This window comes from Nylanderia fulva, unplaced genomic scaffold, assembly GCF_048542155.1.
Source record: "Nylanderia fulva isolate GAGA-0341 unplaced genomic scaffold, ASM4854215v1 Scaffold126, whole genome shotgun sequence".
Taxonomy (NCBI): Eukaryota; Metazoa; Arthropoda; class Insecta; order Hymenoptera; family Formicidae; genus Nylanderia; species Nylanderia fulva.
The window spans coordinates 257973-273145 of NW_028189475.1; the positions used below are offsets into that span (position 1 = coordinate 257973).

At 51.1% G+C, this 15173-nt stretch overlaps 4 protein-coding genes across 4 annotated transcripts; 2 read left to right on the forward strand and 2 right to left on the reverse strand.

The window, feature by feature from the left end:
- Window positions 1-1754: 1754 nt before the first annotated feature.
- Window positions 1755-4678, reverse strand: LOC114935824 (uncharacterized). Its single transcript, XM_085479642.1, has 3 exons — window positions 4301-4678; window positions 2507-4188; window positions 1755-2304 (listed from the first exon to the last, which is right to left on the reverse strand). Exons 1-3 carry the CDS (start codon window positions 4676-4678, stop codon window positions 1755-1757), a joined length of 2610 nt encoding a protein of 869 aa, XP_085335768.1.
- Window positions 4679-4811: 133 nt separating this feature from the next.
- LOC114935822 (uncharacterized) lies at window positions 4812-6599 on the reverse strand. Its single transcript, XM_085479643.1, has one exon. It carries the CDS (start codon window positions 6597-6599, stop codon window positions 4812-4814), a length of 1788 nt encoding a protein of 595 aa, XP_085335769.1.
- A 1606-nt stretch (window positions 6600-8205) lies between these two features.
- Window positions 8206-10475, forward strand: LOC146724564 (uncharacterized). The gene is made up of 3 exons (XM_085479644.1): window positions 8206-8353; window positions 8532-8773; window positions 8820-10475. The coding sequence occupies exons 1-3, from the start codon at window positions 8206-8208 to the stop codon at window positions 10473-10475; spliced, it is 2046 nt and encodes a 681-aa protein (XP_085335770.1).
- A 1307-nt stretch (window positions 10476-11782) lies between these two features.
- On the forward strand, window positions 11783-13246 carry LOC146724565 (uncharacterized). Its single transcript, XM_085479645.1, has one exon. It carries the CDS (start codon window positions 11783-11785, stop codon window positions 13244-13246), a length of 1464 nt encoding a protein of 487 aa, XP_085335771.1.
- The last annotated feature ends 1927 nt before the right edge of the window (window positions 13247-15173 follow it).

The following is a 15173-nucleotide window of genomic DNA, read 5'->3' on the forward strand; positions in this document are numbered from 1 at the left end:
TGTCGCGATAGTACATTCACGCATTTATTACACCGTAACGCGAATTGTTTTAGTCTGACTTGCGACCAAAGCCGGCTCTCTCTCCACTACGACTGTCTCCGACGGAATGCTGCCCTCATCGATCACGCTATCGACCGCGTAATCGCGAGGGGTACGCGCGGAACGCGCTAATTGGCCGAAAATTTGCTTCCGCGGCGCTTCCCGCGGTGCGTGGCGCGAGGTGCTGCCGTGTTAGGCCCGCGGCACTTGCCTTTACCTAAATTCTCGACTGATCCGTGAATTTTCGTTTGATCGAGCGCGGCGAATTTTTCTCAATCCTAAACAATTTATAATGAACAAACTATACTATTTTATTACTTAATTGTTCACGAATTTCTTCTGTAGAGGAATTTTCACTGTCAGTATTACAACTTGTACCAGCAACTGCTAATGGTTCAACCCATGTGTTCACGAACGCGCTGCGAGAGAAAGGATCGCGCGGCACCCAAAGGATGAGTCACCTTTTGTATTAAAACCGACTTTTAATATTATAAACAATTAAGAACGAACACTTCAACAAACTTTTACAATCTTACTTAATTTACAGAGAAAATCAGAATCATAATCAAAGTGCGGAAAAAGCGGCGGTTGACAACGAGTTTTTTAGCGGTTTTACAAGTATGCGGTTTGCGATATGCGGTTCACGGCGGAAGACGATAAGGCTGACAAGCCGGGTGTGGGCTCCTTTTTTATAATTTTTTGAAGAGAGCCCACCTTCGCGTGATGCGCCAATGATTTTGCGCGTTTTGAAAATTGCGCGAGGTGACCTGAGCGCAATACGCGTAATTGGCCGCTGTCAAAATTGACAGGATGTCGGCTGTGAACGAGCATGCGCGAGCGGGCGATCGCGATGATCATTGGTAAAACAAGGCGCCCGTGAGACGCCGCGCATGCTCGTAGAAATATAACTATTAGGCGGAACGGTTGCGATACCGTTAGTTGTTAGTATTTTGGTAGGTTTTTTTACATGACAGAATGATTTATGTCGCGGTATGGTTTCTTAAAACAAACATGCAAAAAACGATATGAGTGTTGTTATTCCCGCTTGGTATAGAATATTCTAAAATATTCTATATGAATATGATATTTCCTTACGCGTATGATATCACATAATTCTAGTATGCATTTCGAACATTCCCGCCCGCCTTGTCGCGCAGCGACAACATATGTGGAATTTCGGTCTCGAGTCGATAGTGATCGATGGTGGGGTAGACGCGCCGACGTGCTGAAAGACATGTGATGATCGCGTGGTATGTGAATCGATCAGCTGATACAATGAACCGCGTGTTTGGTGAGAAATGATGAGGTGTGTAGTGCAGTGCGACGACGGAACAATTATCAGTGCGGTGATGGATCAAAAAAAAAGAAAAAAAGAGATGTGACAAGTGATACAATGCATGAGGTGAAAAGTGTCGCGAGATGAATTACGTGCCGGCAGACGACGTGTCTGCGTTAGTCATGCCAGAAATACAATCCGCGCCCGGAAGCATGACTAATTTAACGAGCGGGCGCACGAATTCGGATGTGGCGGTGCGGACCGACACCACGCGGACGACACCGTCGTCCCCGGGATGCAGTCTCGTGATCCGTGCGAGAGGCCATCGGGTCGGAGGGGTGAGCTCCGAGCGAATGAGACAGAGGTCCCCCACGTGAGGTGCGGCCTCGGCCTTGACCCATTTGGTACGGGGGTTGAGGCCGTGCACGTACTCTGCTGACTAACGCTGCCAAAAATGGTCTCGCATCAATTGGAGGTGACGCCAGCGTGACAGAGTGGATGCTGGTTGACCAGTTAACGATGGCTCAGGTACGGCTAATAGCGGCGCCCCGATAATGAAGTGGCCTGGTGTGAGCGCTGAAGTGTCGTCCGGATCGTCTGATAAAGCCTGCAACGGACGAGAATTAAGACACGCCTCGATTTGCGTGAGAAGTGTGCTAAGCTCCTCATATGTGAGGGTGGTTTCGCCGATTACTCGACGGAGGTGGAATTTTGTTGATTTCACGGCAGCCTCCCACAGACCACCGAAGTGAGGGGCCGCTGGCGGATTAAAGTGCCAGCGGATCCCTTGATTGTTGGCGGCGCGGGCGATGTGATGGCCCTCGGAGGTTGACGCCTTGAAGAGCTCGCGCAGGGCGCGATCGGCGCCGACGAACGTCGTGCCGCAGTTGCTGTACATGTCCGTACACAGGCCTCTGCGGGAGACGAAGGCGTAAGGCGGCGATGAAGGCCTCGGAACTGTAGTCCGAGACGACCTCGAGGTGGATAGCCTTCGACCAGAAGCATACGAAGACAGCTATGTATCCTCTCTGTGAGCGGTGTCCGCGCCCCTTGCTGGTCCGGATGAAGATGGGTCCCGCGTAGTCCAGGCCAGTGCTCAGGAATGGCCGAGTCGGCGTCACTCGGTCACGCGGAAGGTTGCCCATTGGAGGCTGTGGAATGGCCGCTCGCCAGCGAGTGCAAGTGACGCACCGATGAAGTTGCTGCTTGACGACGGTCCTTCCTCGTGGCACCCAGAATCGAAGACGAAGCAAGCCGAGAGTCATCTGGACGCCGCCGTGTAGAGACCGACGATGGCAGGACTCGATGAGCAGTCGCGTCATCCAGGAGGCCGGCGGGACGATCACCGGGTGCTTCTCGTCGTAGGGCAGCAGAGCGTGTTTGAGGCGCCCTCCTACGCGCAGTACACCTTGGTCGTCGAGGAATGGACTGAGTTTGATCAGTGGACTGCGTGGTGGACCGGGGCGTCCCGCGATGGCAGCGGCTACCTCGTCCGGAAAGTGGAGCGCCTGCACAATTCGAAGCCACTGGAGTAGGGCGGCGTCCAGCTCATCAGGAGGCAGCGGGCGACTAAGTGTGACCTCTCGGCTCGCCACGTTGAGCCATCGACGACACCAGGCCGTAACGCGCAGCAGCCGATGGAGTGTGGAGAACCGAAGGAGAAGATCCGGTTCAATGATGGTGGCACGTTTGGTCATCAGGCTGGTGGTGCGTTGTTCCGGAAGGTCGTCCTCTGAGATGTCGACCTCTGAGCTGGGCCACGCCGTCTCATCCAATGCCAACCAGGTAGGTCCAGTCCACCATAGCGCGTGATTGATTAACTCTGCCGGATTAATTCCTCGTGATGCGCAATCTGCAGGATTGTCCTTCCCGGCCACGTGTCTCCACTGAGCGTCCGGGAGCTTAGTCTGGATGTGAGCTACCCGGTTGGCGACGAACGTTTTCCAGCGAGCGGCGTGTCCCTGGATCCAATGGAGAGTGACCTTGGAATCGGACCACAGGTGCACTGGAGTTGATGTCAAGCCGAGCGTGTTTCGGATATGCAACGTCAACGTGGTGAGTAGCACAGCAGCGCACAGTTCAAGGCGAGGCAATGAAACTTGCTTGACGGGTGCGACCTTGGATTTCGCCATGAGTAAATTGATTGAGATTTGTTCCCTTTCAGAGTTGCGGATGTAAACGGCTGCAGCATATCCGCGCTCTGATGCATCTGCGAAGCCGTAGATCTGCACCGTGGAGTAATCGCTGTCGGTTCTGAGCCAGCGATTCACTCGTATGTTGCTGAGCAGAGGTAGCTGGTTCAACAGCTGGTGCCAACGTTTGACGTCCTTGGCCGGCAGTGGAGTGTCCCAGTCGAGTTGCTGAAGCCAGGTGGTCTGGATCAGAATCTTCGCCCGAATCACGACAGGTGCGAGCCAGCCCATCGGGTCAAACAGCCGTGCAGTCTCTGCGAGGACTCGTCGCTTCGTGAACTCGCTGACTACACGAGGATGTATGGTGAAGGCAAACCGGTCTTCTTGAGGATGCCATCGCAGGCCCAAGGTCGAATGGCTCTCGTCGTCCCAGGAATGTGGTCCTTGCTGCAGCCGATGCTCCTGTGGGACTCCGGTGAGGACGTCCGGATTGTTTGAAGCCCACTTCCTCAGCGGAAACCCGCCCGCCATGCAGAGGTTGCGCAGCTCTGTTTGGAGGTTGATGGCATCGTCGAGGTTGTCCGCTCCGGTGACTACGTCGTCGACGTAGCAATCTCGCCGAAGTGCTGTGGCCCCTTGAGGAAACTGCGCCCCCTCGTCCGCACAGAGCTGCCGCAACGTTCGGATGGCCAGGAACGGTGCACAAGCCATGCCGTAGGTCACCGTCAGCAGCTCGTACTCCTGGATCTCGTTTGTTTTGTTATGACGCCACAGTATTGTTTGAAGACTGCAGTCCTCAGGATGTACGAGAATTTGGCGGTACATCTTCTCGATGTCTGTGACGAAGACATACCGGTGCCAACGCCACCGCAGCAGTACGTCGGTGAGCGCTGGCAGTAAATTCGCCCCAGTCAGCAGATGTGAATTCAGCGAGGTACCAGGTTCGTGTCCGTTGAGAGCCGTTGAACACGACTCGAAGCTTCGTCGTCGTGCTCGACTCCTTCAGGACCCCGTGATGCGGTAAGTAGCATCTGATCTTCTCCGCCGTTGTTGCGATGTTTACCCTCTTCATGTGTTGCAGGTCCTCGTATTCCTGCATGAAACCGCGATAGAGGTCACCAAATCGAGGGTCTCGGCTGCCCTTGGACTCCATGGCTTTCAGGAGGTGCTCCGCTGGGCGGCGAGTGTCTTGAAGAGTCGTCGGTGGTGATGCGAGAGGCAGTCTCACCATGTATCTTCCGATGGGCGTGCGTGTGACGGTGCGCGCATAGAGCTCCTCGCACTTGGTTTCGTCAGGAGTGAGTGGAGCCCGAGATATTTGCTCGCTCTCCTGCTCCCAAAAGCGGCGAACGAGATCGGCGAGGTCATGATCGGCGGTGCATCGGAATGTGCGGCGATGTCCGTTGACTGTTGCTGCGTCGTATCCGCCAGAGAGGATCCACTCCAGGTTTGTTTGCTGGGCGAATCGGCATCCTTGAATCTCCCTTGCGGAGGCCTTCCTCGAGAATCAAGGAATAGACCTCGGCTCCTAGGAGTAACTCAGCTGGGTCGTCGTCCAAAAAGCGAGGATCGGCCAGCTGGAGTCCTTTGAGATGAGGCCAGCTGCGTTCTCCTCGTGAGACTGATCCTTGCTGCAGTGATATGCGAGGCAGCGCAAAGGCTACCACGCTGAGCTCGGCATTGGTCACGTCTGATGTTACGTGCAGCGTTACTTTGCCTCGAGCGGATCCTGAGCGGGTCCCTCCGATGCAGAAGATCGAGAGATCCGTCGAGACTCGAGGAAGGCGAAGGCGTTGTGCCAAGGTCTCTGAAATGATCGACACCTCAGAGCATTGGTCGATCAGAGCGCGTACGGCGTGTGGTGAACCGTACCGATCGGCGATGTTCACTCGAGCTGTTGCCAGCAGAACGGCCTTGTGATCCTGATGTTGCAGAGTCGTGGTCAGTGTGGTGGCGCGTGTGGTGGCCTCAGCTGACAGTGAAGACGTCGGTGCTTCGTGCAACATCGTGTGGTGTCGTGCGTCGCATGTGAGACAGTTCTTCTTTGACTGGCAGCGAGATAAAAAGTGGTTGCCTAAGCAATTGTAGCAGAGCTTGCTTGTCTCTATGAATGCTTTACGCTCATTGACTGTCTTGGCCTTGAAGTCTCGGCAGGTCATCAAGGTGTGCTTCTCGCGACACAGGGCACAGTGCGGCGGTTCAGGTCCGTGGTGTTTCGTGACGTGTGCCTTGGCGATCCGTGGAGCATCTCCGGACGGTTTGCTGACGCCCTTCGGTCGTGCGGCATGGAGCGTTAAGATCCGCCGACTAATAAAGTCACCGAGTGCCTCGTTCTGTGCTGGCTCTGATGTGTCTGAAATGAACGACTCCCACTCTAGACGTGTGCGTGCATCAAACAGCTCAGTCACCAGGAAGTTGAAGATGTCCATCCCGTGGGAGTTTATTGGACGCCCGATGACCTCCTGACCGTTGACGGCAGCAGTAACGGCGTTGTGGATGCGTCTCAACTCCTCTGCGGTATCTCCCTTCATCTTTGGCACGGCGATGAACGTGGCAAAGTTGGAGCGGATCAGTTCCCTTTTATTGTTGTAGTGCTTGTCCAGTATCGCCCAGGCACGCTCATAATTGTCGCTAATGACAGGTAACGACTTTATTAATTTTTCAGCCGGTCCCGTCAGACATGAGCGGAGGTGATGGAAGCGCTCGATGTTGGAGATCGCGTTGTCACTCACGACGGAGAGAAAGAGATCCCGAAACGACGACCAATCAGCGTAAGCACCCGAGAATGGCGGTACCTTGATGCGCGGCAGTGACGACCGTGGCGTGACGTCGGCAGAAGGAGCTACGTTTGGTGCACGAAAGTGTTCGGCGTAGCCATCAAGTATGCTTCTCTGACTTACGTACAGATTTTCTGTATCTGCATGGAAATCTGATTTGAAATAATTGCTCTCACTGAATTTGTCTTTCAAGGCCGCTCGGATAAGGTCATGCTGCGTCTCGAACTTTGTCCACAGCTGATCCAGGATTCTGGTGCGTGTGGCGATAGCACTGGTGGTGATATTGGCGCTGCCCAGCTTCTTCAAGTACTCTACAGAGCGTGAGATTCGAATTTGAATCTCACGCTGACAATCGACCAGCGTGGGCACATCCATGACGGCTGCGCACACAGATGTTCACACCTTCACTCACACGAGGAGTCACGCTCGCGAACTTGCGGTTGCCGGTGCGACGAATCCGGCTCGAAGGACCAGAAATATGTTCACGAACGCGCTGCGAGAGAAAGGATCGCGCGGCACCCAAAGGATGAGTCACCTTTTGTATTAAAACCGACTTTTAATATTATAAACAATTAAGAACGAACACTTCAACAAACTTTTATAATCTTACTTAATTTACAGAGAAAATCAGAATCATAATCAAAGTGCGGAAAAAGCGGCGGTTGACAACGAGTTTTTTAGTGGTTTTACAAGTATGCGGTTTGCGATATGCGGTTCACGGCGGAAGACGATAAGGCTGACAAGCCGGGTGTGGGCTCCTCTTTTATAATTTTTTGAAGAGAGCCCTACCTTCGCGTGATGCGCCAATGATTTTGCGCGTTTTGAAAATTGCGCGAGGTGACCCGAGCGCAGTACGCGTAATTGGCCGCTGTCAAAATTGACAAGATGTCGGCTGTGAACGAGCATGCGCAAGCGGGCAATCGCGATGATCATTGGTAAAACAAGGCGCCCGTGAGACGCCGCGCATGCTCGTAGAAATATAACTATTAGGCGGAACGGTTGCGATAACGTTAGTTGTTAGTATTTTGGTAGGTTTTTTTATATGACAGAATGATTTATGTCGCGGTATGGTTTCTTAAAACAAACATGCAAAAAACGATATGAGTGTTGTTATTCCCGCTTGGTATAGAATATTCTAAAATATTCTATATGAATATTGTTGAGAAACAGACAAATAATTTGAATGGTAATTTCGTGTCAAATTAATTGTAAGTACAAATAAACGTTAGAGGTAAGAACCCGCTTTTTCAAAACAAACTTGTTATTCCCCGCCAGCGAGGCAAGGACAGCAGTTATCAATATTGATCGATATGAGAAATCAGCCGTTGACCGCGTGATTTCGGTCCCTTCACTCGGTCGGAAATCAATACCTGCCAATCGTGATTCTTCGCAAAAAACGAGCGTCCCCTCCAAGAGGTCGTGTCGAAATCTCGCGCCTCGGCGAAGAACGCCCCGACTCTGAGCGTTTACTCCTCGAAAAATTGTCAAGTCAGCGACACCGAAAATCAGAACGACTACAGATCGGTTGAGTAATTCGGACATAACTTCTAAGACTGAACGTGTACTCGAAAAATAAACTAATTTGTGATACTGCATTCGGAGTTATCTCTCGAGAGTTCTCTTGTCAGCTGCTCTTTCCTTCGCGCTCTCTCTGAGCGATACCGGCGTCCGCGGTCAACGCGAAAATGAAAAAGGGGAAACCCACCTCGCGTACGCGACATTGTTGGTCCTTCGAGCCGGATCGAAGGAATTGTGGAAGCTCAACGACCTTGGAAGTGACCACTGTGACGGAGATCTGACAACATCATGAGTGAGCAGTTGCTTACCAAGCAGCAGTCACAACTGCACTCGGTAGCGCGAGCTCTTCCGAATTTCAAAAAACTCGGAAAGAACAATTATACGCCAGCGCTAATTCGATCGCGACTGACGGGCCTGAAAGAAGCTTGGGCGCTGTGCACGGCCTCTCACGCTGCGCTGATCCATGTCTTTCCAGGGGCCAAACGGAAGGAACGTCGGCTACTTCGACAATGCGGAGTTCGAGGAACACGAGGAGATCTTCCAGAGGACGGCGGACTACATGACGGAATGCCTCGAAGAATTAGGAGCCTCCTCTCAACTCAACTCCATTGGCAAGTCCACCGGCGTTCGGTAATCCCTCCGCGTTACTCTCCTTGTCGCACCTACCGTCTATCAATATACCCCCGTTCTCGGGAACCCATGAGGACTGGGAGAGTTTTCGCGATCGATTCACGTCGCTCATAATTAAAAATACAGAGTTAACTGCATTTTCCCGCATGCATTACTTAGCGTCTAGTCTCTCCGGGCGTGCTCTGGAATTGATACGAACTGTCCCAGTCACCGCCGACAATTTTGAAGTCGCTTGGCGATTGCTAGTCTCGCGCTACGATAACAAACGGCAACTGGTCGGCGTGCATGTCTCCGCGCTATGCAACCTGCCGGCCGTCACACGCGAATCGGCCGTCGAGCTTAGCGAACTACAGGATAAAGCCAATCGAGCTATTCGCGTCGCTCAGAAATCTCCACCGGTCGTCAGACGAAATTTTGAGTGATGTCCTAGTTCATCTTGTCACTCAGCAACTTGATCACGCCACGCACAAGGCGTGGCGACTGAAAGGAGGCGATGATGCCGCAATTCCAACATTCGAGGACTTAGATAGATTTATCTCCGCGCGCGTGCGAGCCTTGGAAGAACTCACGCCTCATAACGCGGCTAAGCCCACGCGTCCGTCAAGATCCGCCTCCGTGAACGCCGCCACCACGTCTCCAGTCTCGTGTCCGATTTGTAAGGCGAGTCATTACTTGAGTAAGTGTCCGCAATTTGTTAAGAAAGGTCCGAGTCAACGCATGGAGTTCATCAAACAGCACCAAAGGTGCATTAATTGTCTCAGTGCGAAACACGCCTTGTATTCATACCCTAGCCAATACACTTGTCGCCGATGCCAGAAAAGGCATCATTCGATGCTCCATGTTGATTCAGGCTCATGCGCTACCGCCTCGGTGATCACTGCTGAATCGACTTCGCCGGTCGAAGCGAGAGGTAATCGCGGCGCGGTAGCGTTGTTTGCTTCGCAAGAATTATCGCATCGAACTCCGGTACTCCTTGCGACGGCGCGAGTCACGGTTCGTTCACCGGCGGGTCGCGACGCGAACGTGCGAGCGTTGCTCGATCCGGGATCGGAGATAACCTTCATGTCCGCTCGGCTTGCACAAACCTTAAGACTGCGTCGTTTCCAAGATCAGTTTTCACTCTCTGCCATCTGCGGTCTTAAAGCGGGTAACTGCAAGTTTGCAGCTCAAATTACGATCTCGCCGCAAAATAAATCAGAGCCGAGTCTCACAATCACTGCGTCGATTTTGCCTTCACTCGCTGATTACAATTCGGGGCTCGATCGAGCCAGGTGCAACTGGGATCATCTCGCGGATCTCGCCCTAGCAGATCCTCACTTCAATGGTTCTGATCCCATTGAGCTCCTCATCGGCGCCGATATCTATGGCGAGATATTCCTTGGCGAAATGCGGAAGGGACCTCGCGGGCAGCCCTATGCATTAAATACTATTTTCAGAGGGGCAGTATCCGGTCCTACGAGTGTTTCACTTCAATCCCGCCGAACAATTACTGTTCAACATTGTTCGGCCTCAACGTCGCTTGCGCTCGATCGCGAACTGAGAAGATTTTGGGAGATCGAGGAAGTTCCGCGACAGACTGTACTCGGCCCGGAGGAACAACGATGCGAGGATTACTTCATGACCACTCATTCGCGTTTTTCCCACGGCCGATACATTGTGCGCCTTCCATTCAAACGTGATCCTCCCATTAATATTGGTCGTTCTCGCGATACCGCTGAGCGATGTCTAAAAAGCTTACTTCGACGCTTTGAAATTAACGCCGAGCTAAAACAACAATATTTCAATTTCATGCGGGAATACGAAGCTCTGGGACACATGCGCAGAGCCTCACCTCTCTCAGAATCCTCTCAGTGCGTGTATATTCCTCACCATCCCGTCTTTCGCGACGGTAGTGCGACCACACACTTGCGCGTGGTGTTCAATGCGTCGAGTCTAACGTCTAGCGGGAAATCGCTTAATGATAATTTGCTTCCAGGACCGAAACTACAAACGGACTTGGCGGCGGTCGTGATGCGATGGCGACAGTTTCGCTACGTATACTCGGCCGATGTCGAGAAAATGTATAGGCAGATCGTCGTTGATCTGCGTGACACAAATTATTAACGCATATTATGGGTGGATACCGAGACGGAGCGCGTGCAAGAATATAAGCTCTTGACCGTGACGTACGGCATGGCGTCGGCGCCGTTTTTGGCGTTACGAGTCCTGCGCCAACTGGTCCGCGATGAAGGGCATTCCTATCCGTTAGCCGTGTCCGTCCTTGACGGATAACATTTATGTTGACGACGTCTTGTTCGGCGCCGACGATATCCCTCTGCTTCAGCAGGCGCGCGAGCAAGTATGCTCACTGCTGTGCTGCGGCCAATTCAATTTGCGTAAGTGGTCCAGTAACTCGTCGGCTCTTTTGAGCGACATTGATGACAGCGATCACGGTTTGGCATGCAGCAAGGACCTTCAACCAGGCGAAAAGGTTAAAGTCCTCGGGATATGCTGGCACCCCGCTAAGGACGTGTTTCGGTTCCGCATTTCCTGCCCTCCCTCTGTCTCGATAACGAAAAGATCGATTCTCTCGAATATCGCGCGAATATTTGATCCGTTGGGGTGGAGTGCTCCGGTTACCATAACGGCAAAAATCTTTCTTCAGCGACTGTGGCAATCACAGCTCGACTGGGATGACCAATTTCCCCCCGATCTCGCTGATGAGTGGGAAGCTCTTCGGGCGTCACTCCTGTCACTTGATGGCCTTCAACTCGATCGATGGGTTCGACGCGGATCGGATACGACGGCCTGCGAGCTGCACGGGTTCGCGGACGCGTCCTCTCATGCGTATGCAGCCGTGGTTTATCTGAGGCTTCTCTCGATCTCCGGAGAGGTCTCCTCGATGCTCCTCGTCGGAAAGTCTAGGCGCCCGTTAAATCATTGAGCATTCCGCGATTGGAGCTCGCAGCAGCGGTGCTGCTCTCCAGATTAATGGAGTTCGTGATCACGTCCCTCCACCTTTCCGAGGTTCCGTGCTACTGCTGGACGGACTCCACGGTCGTCCTTGCGTGGGTTACGCAGCATCCGTTACGGTGGCGAACGTTCGTGGCAAATCGCGTCGCGGAAATCCAGACCCTACTTCCCTCCGCTTCGTGGCGACACGTGCCCACCATCGACAACCCCGCCGACTGCGCGTCTCGCGGAATTCCGGGCATCAGCTCGCATCCCATCCGTTGTGGTGGCATGGTCCATTGTGGCTTAAGCATCCGATCTCCGACTGGCCGGTACCTGTCGACCCTCACCCTGAGACCTCAATGGAACAAAATGTAAAGACGCAGGTTCTCGTCGCGATGTCGAGAGACCCTGTCGTGTGGGATCTCGCCGCGCGCCACTCGTCGTGGCCGAAGTTAATGCGCATCACCGCCTACGTTATGCGATTTATCTCGCGTACTCGCGGACGTATTACGTTGCCGGCTGAGCGCGTCGAGAGTCCCTCATCCTTGACGGGTCACGAAATTCAACGCGCGACGAACTTTTGGGTAAAAACCATTCAAGCGGAGCTATTCGCGCGCGAGCTGACCGCGCTTCGAAGGGGAGACGCGCTCTCATCGAAAAGCGTACTGTTGCCTCTCGCGCCGTATTTGGACGAAGATCAAATAATTCGTGTTGGTGGGCGGTTGTCGCGGGCGCCCATCCCGGCTCACGTCAAACATCCGATCGTTCTCGCGCCCCATCCTCTCGTCCAGCTCCTCATACAGGATATTCACAGGCGATATCTCCATGCTGGCATCCAGCTTACTCTGGCAACGCTGCGGCGAAGGTACTGGGTTATCCGAGCTCGCGGTGCGGTCAGATCGGTCATCCATCGGTGTGTCGCGTGCACTCGCGAGCGAGCTGCCGTCCCGACACAGCTTATGGGGAACTTCCCGCAATTCAGAGTCTCTCCTCCCGCGCGCGCATTCATTCACTGCGGAGTAGATTATGCTGGCCCGATACTAGTTCGAGCGATGTCTGGGCGCGGAGTGGCCTCCCGAAAGGCCTACATCGCCATATTCGTGTGTATGGCAACGCGCGCGGTACACTTGGAGTTGGTCGAGGGGTACGCCACTCCGGCATTTTTGGGGGCCTATTCGCGATTCGTGGCTCGACGGGGTCTTCCGACGGCGGTGTACTCCGATAACGGGACCACCTTCGTCGGAGCGGACCGCGAACTCACAGTCGCGTTTAGAGCGGCTCTTCGCGATCCCGTTTTTTTGAATAGGACTGCTTCGGACAATGTCGAGTGGCATTTTCTGCCTCCTTCCGCCCCTCATTTTGGCGGCCTATGGGAGGCCGGTGTTCGAAGCGTGAAGCACCACATTCGCCGGGTGGTTGGAGCGCACACGCTGACGTTCGAAGAGTTCTCCACGCTTCTTTGTAACTTTGAGGCATGCCTCAACTCTAGGCCCATAGCACCGCTCTCCGACTCCATAGATACATACGATCCGCTGACCCCCGGGCATTTTCTCATTGGTGCTGCTCTTAACTCGAGTCCGGAGCCTTCCCTGTTACAGGTAAAAGAAAATCGCCTATCTCGATGGCAGTTGGTTCGGCAGCTCACCGAGCGTTTTTGGAAGTTGTGGCAGAGCGATTATATTAACATGCTGCAACAGCGGGGAAAATGGCGACATATTGAGAAGCCAAATATTTGGGTGGGACAGTTGGTTTTGCTTCGCAATCCACTGCTTCCACCGTGCAAGTGGGAGCTCGGCCGCGTTGTTTTGTGTCACCCGGGTTTCGACGAATTGGTTCGCGTTGTTACGGTAAAAACGGCGTCGTCCGAGTACAAGCGTCCGATCGGTAGACTGTGCCTTCTGCCGATCGATATTGAGAAGTCGGAAAGCGCCGACAAGTGATGTCAAGTCTCGCCTCGACATGCCGAACGCCTCGCTCAATTCTACTCGAAACCTTTTCTGAGTCACTCGCATCTTTTGTTTTCTTTCGAAACTATTGTTTCGAGGTGGGCGGTATGTTGAGAAACAGACAAATAATTTGAATGGTAATTTCGTGTCAAATTAATTGTAAGTACAAATAAACGTTAGAGGTAAGAACCCGCTTTTTCAAAACAAACTTGTTATTCCCCGCCAGCGAGGCAAGGACAACAGTTATCAATATTGATCGATATGAGAAATCAGCCGTTGACCGCGTGATTTCGGTCCCTTCACTCGGTCGGAAATCAATACCGGCCAATCGTGATTCTTCGCAAAAAACGAGCGTCCCCTCCAAGAGGTCGTGTCGAAATCTCGCGCCTCGGCGAAGAACGCCCCGACTCTGAGCGTTTACTCTTCGAAAAATTGTCAAGTCAGCGACACCGAAAATCAGAACGACTATAGATCGGTTGAATAATTCGGACATAACTTCTAAGACTGAACGTGTACTCGAAAAATAAACTAATTTGTGATACTGCATTCGGAGTTATCTCTCGAGAGTTCTCTTGTCAGCTGCTCTTTCCTTCGCGCTCTCTCTGAGCGATACCGGCGTCCGCGGTCAACGCGAAAAAGAAAAAGGGGAAACCCACCTCGCGTACGCGACAAATATGATATTTCCTTACGCGTATGATATCACATAATTTTAGTATGCATTTCGAACACCATGGTTTTTCACTAAATATTTTATCCATAAGCTGAAATATATATACAAATCATTTATACAAAAATCTATATATATATATATATATATATATATGTATATATATATAAATATAGATAAGATCTTTGTTTGATATAAAATTATGCAAGATAAGAGTTAAAAAAGTTACCTTAAAATATTCCCATTTTTTTGTATTATTTCCTGATTTCTTGTTATGATCTTTTATGGATTTGTAAGTCCTTTTCATTGCTTGAAATTTTATACAACATTTCTGTCCACTAATATCATGTCCCATTTTCTGCATTTCATTAGCAACTGACTCCCAACAATGCTTTACTGTATTCTTACCACTGTGAAAGTCTTTCTCTTTAGATGTATATATATCTAACAATAGCATTGTCTCTTGCTTCGTCCAATTATGCTGTTCTGAATATTACAGAAAACATTACTGATATTTTACACTAGATCCTAGTATATAATTATCTCAAATAAATGCTATTTGGAACATACCTTGACTAGATTTCTTATTTTCCTTATTATTATCATCAGGTACGTTATAAATTTGTTGGCATTGTTTTGCATTCTCCAACAACGTAGTTGCAAACATTGTATCTATGACATAAATATTAAGATAAAGCATAAAAGATTTTATAAATTTATGAATTATATTACAATATCTAATTTAAGAAAAAAAACTATGTTAAAAATATATAAATTTAATTTAGTAAATTAAAATTTCAAGGAAATTAAAGTACAATGCAAAGTGAAATTCACGAATTTAATGATTATCTTGTAATAATTATACGTACTTACTATAAGGACATACAGTACAAACAATTATTATACATAAAAAATTTAAATATAGAAATGCAAAATTACCATTTTTGGCGAGTTCTGCGTCTGCTTCATTCACTACAACGTTATAAGTTTCGTTAGTTTCAGCATCTATTACGGTTAGTTCCACCGTACACATGGAGGTAGCCATCTTGATTACTGCGAGTGCTTTACCTCGCCGGTTGCAGTAACCGCAACAGGAAATAACGTCAAAATTAATGACGTCATATACTCATGATAGTACTTTCGCAGTGCACTGCTATCTATATCGGAACGCTATTGGTAGTACTGTCAGTACTTGCAGTGCATAACGGAACGCACCCACAGTCGTATACACAGGTCTGGAAACTCTCATGGTGG

What these genes read in the sequence shown, in the direction of transcription:
- LOC146724565 (XM_085479645.1), top strand. Translation starts at nt 11,783, where the DNA reads ATGCGATTTATCTCGCGTACTCGCGGACGTATTACGTTGCCGGCTGAG.
- LOC114935824 (XM_085479642.1), bottom strand. Translation starts at nt 4,678, where the DNA reads ATGGTGAGACTGCCTCTCGCATCACCACCGACGACTCTTCAAGACACT. An exon ending in CTGCGGTGGCGTTGGCACCG is followed by an intron (nt 4,189 to 4,300) that starts GTATGTCTTCGT and finishes AACGAGATCCAG; the next exon opens with GAGTACGAGCTGCTGACGGT. An exon ending in GTCAAGCAGCAACTTCATCG is followed by an intron (nt 2,305 to 2,506) that starts GTGCGTCACTTG and finishes TTCTGGTCGAAG; the next exon opens with GCTATCCACCTCGAGGTCGT.
- LOC114935822 (XM_085479643.1), bottom strand. Translation starts at nt 6,599, where the DNA reads ATGGATGTGCCCACGCTGGTCGATTGTCAGCGTGAGATTCAAATTCGA.
- LOC146724564 (XM_085479644.1), top strand. Translation starts at nt 8,206, where the DNA reads ATGTCTTTCCAGGGGCCAAACGGAAGGAACGTCGGCTACTTCGACAAT. An exon ending in CTCTCAACTCAACTCCATTG is followed by an intron (nt 8,354 to 8,531) that starts GCAAGTCCACCG and finishes TGCATTACTTAG; the next exon opens with CGTCTAGTCTCTCCGGGCGT. An exon ending in CTCAGAAATCTCCACCGGTC is followed by an intron (nt 8,774 to 8,819) that starts GTCAGACGAAAT and finishes CTTGTCACTCAG; the next exon opens with CAACTTGATCACGCCACGCA.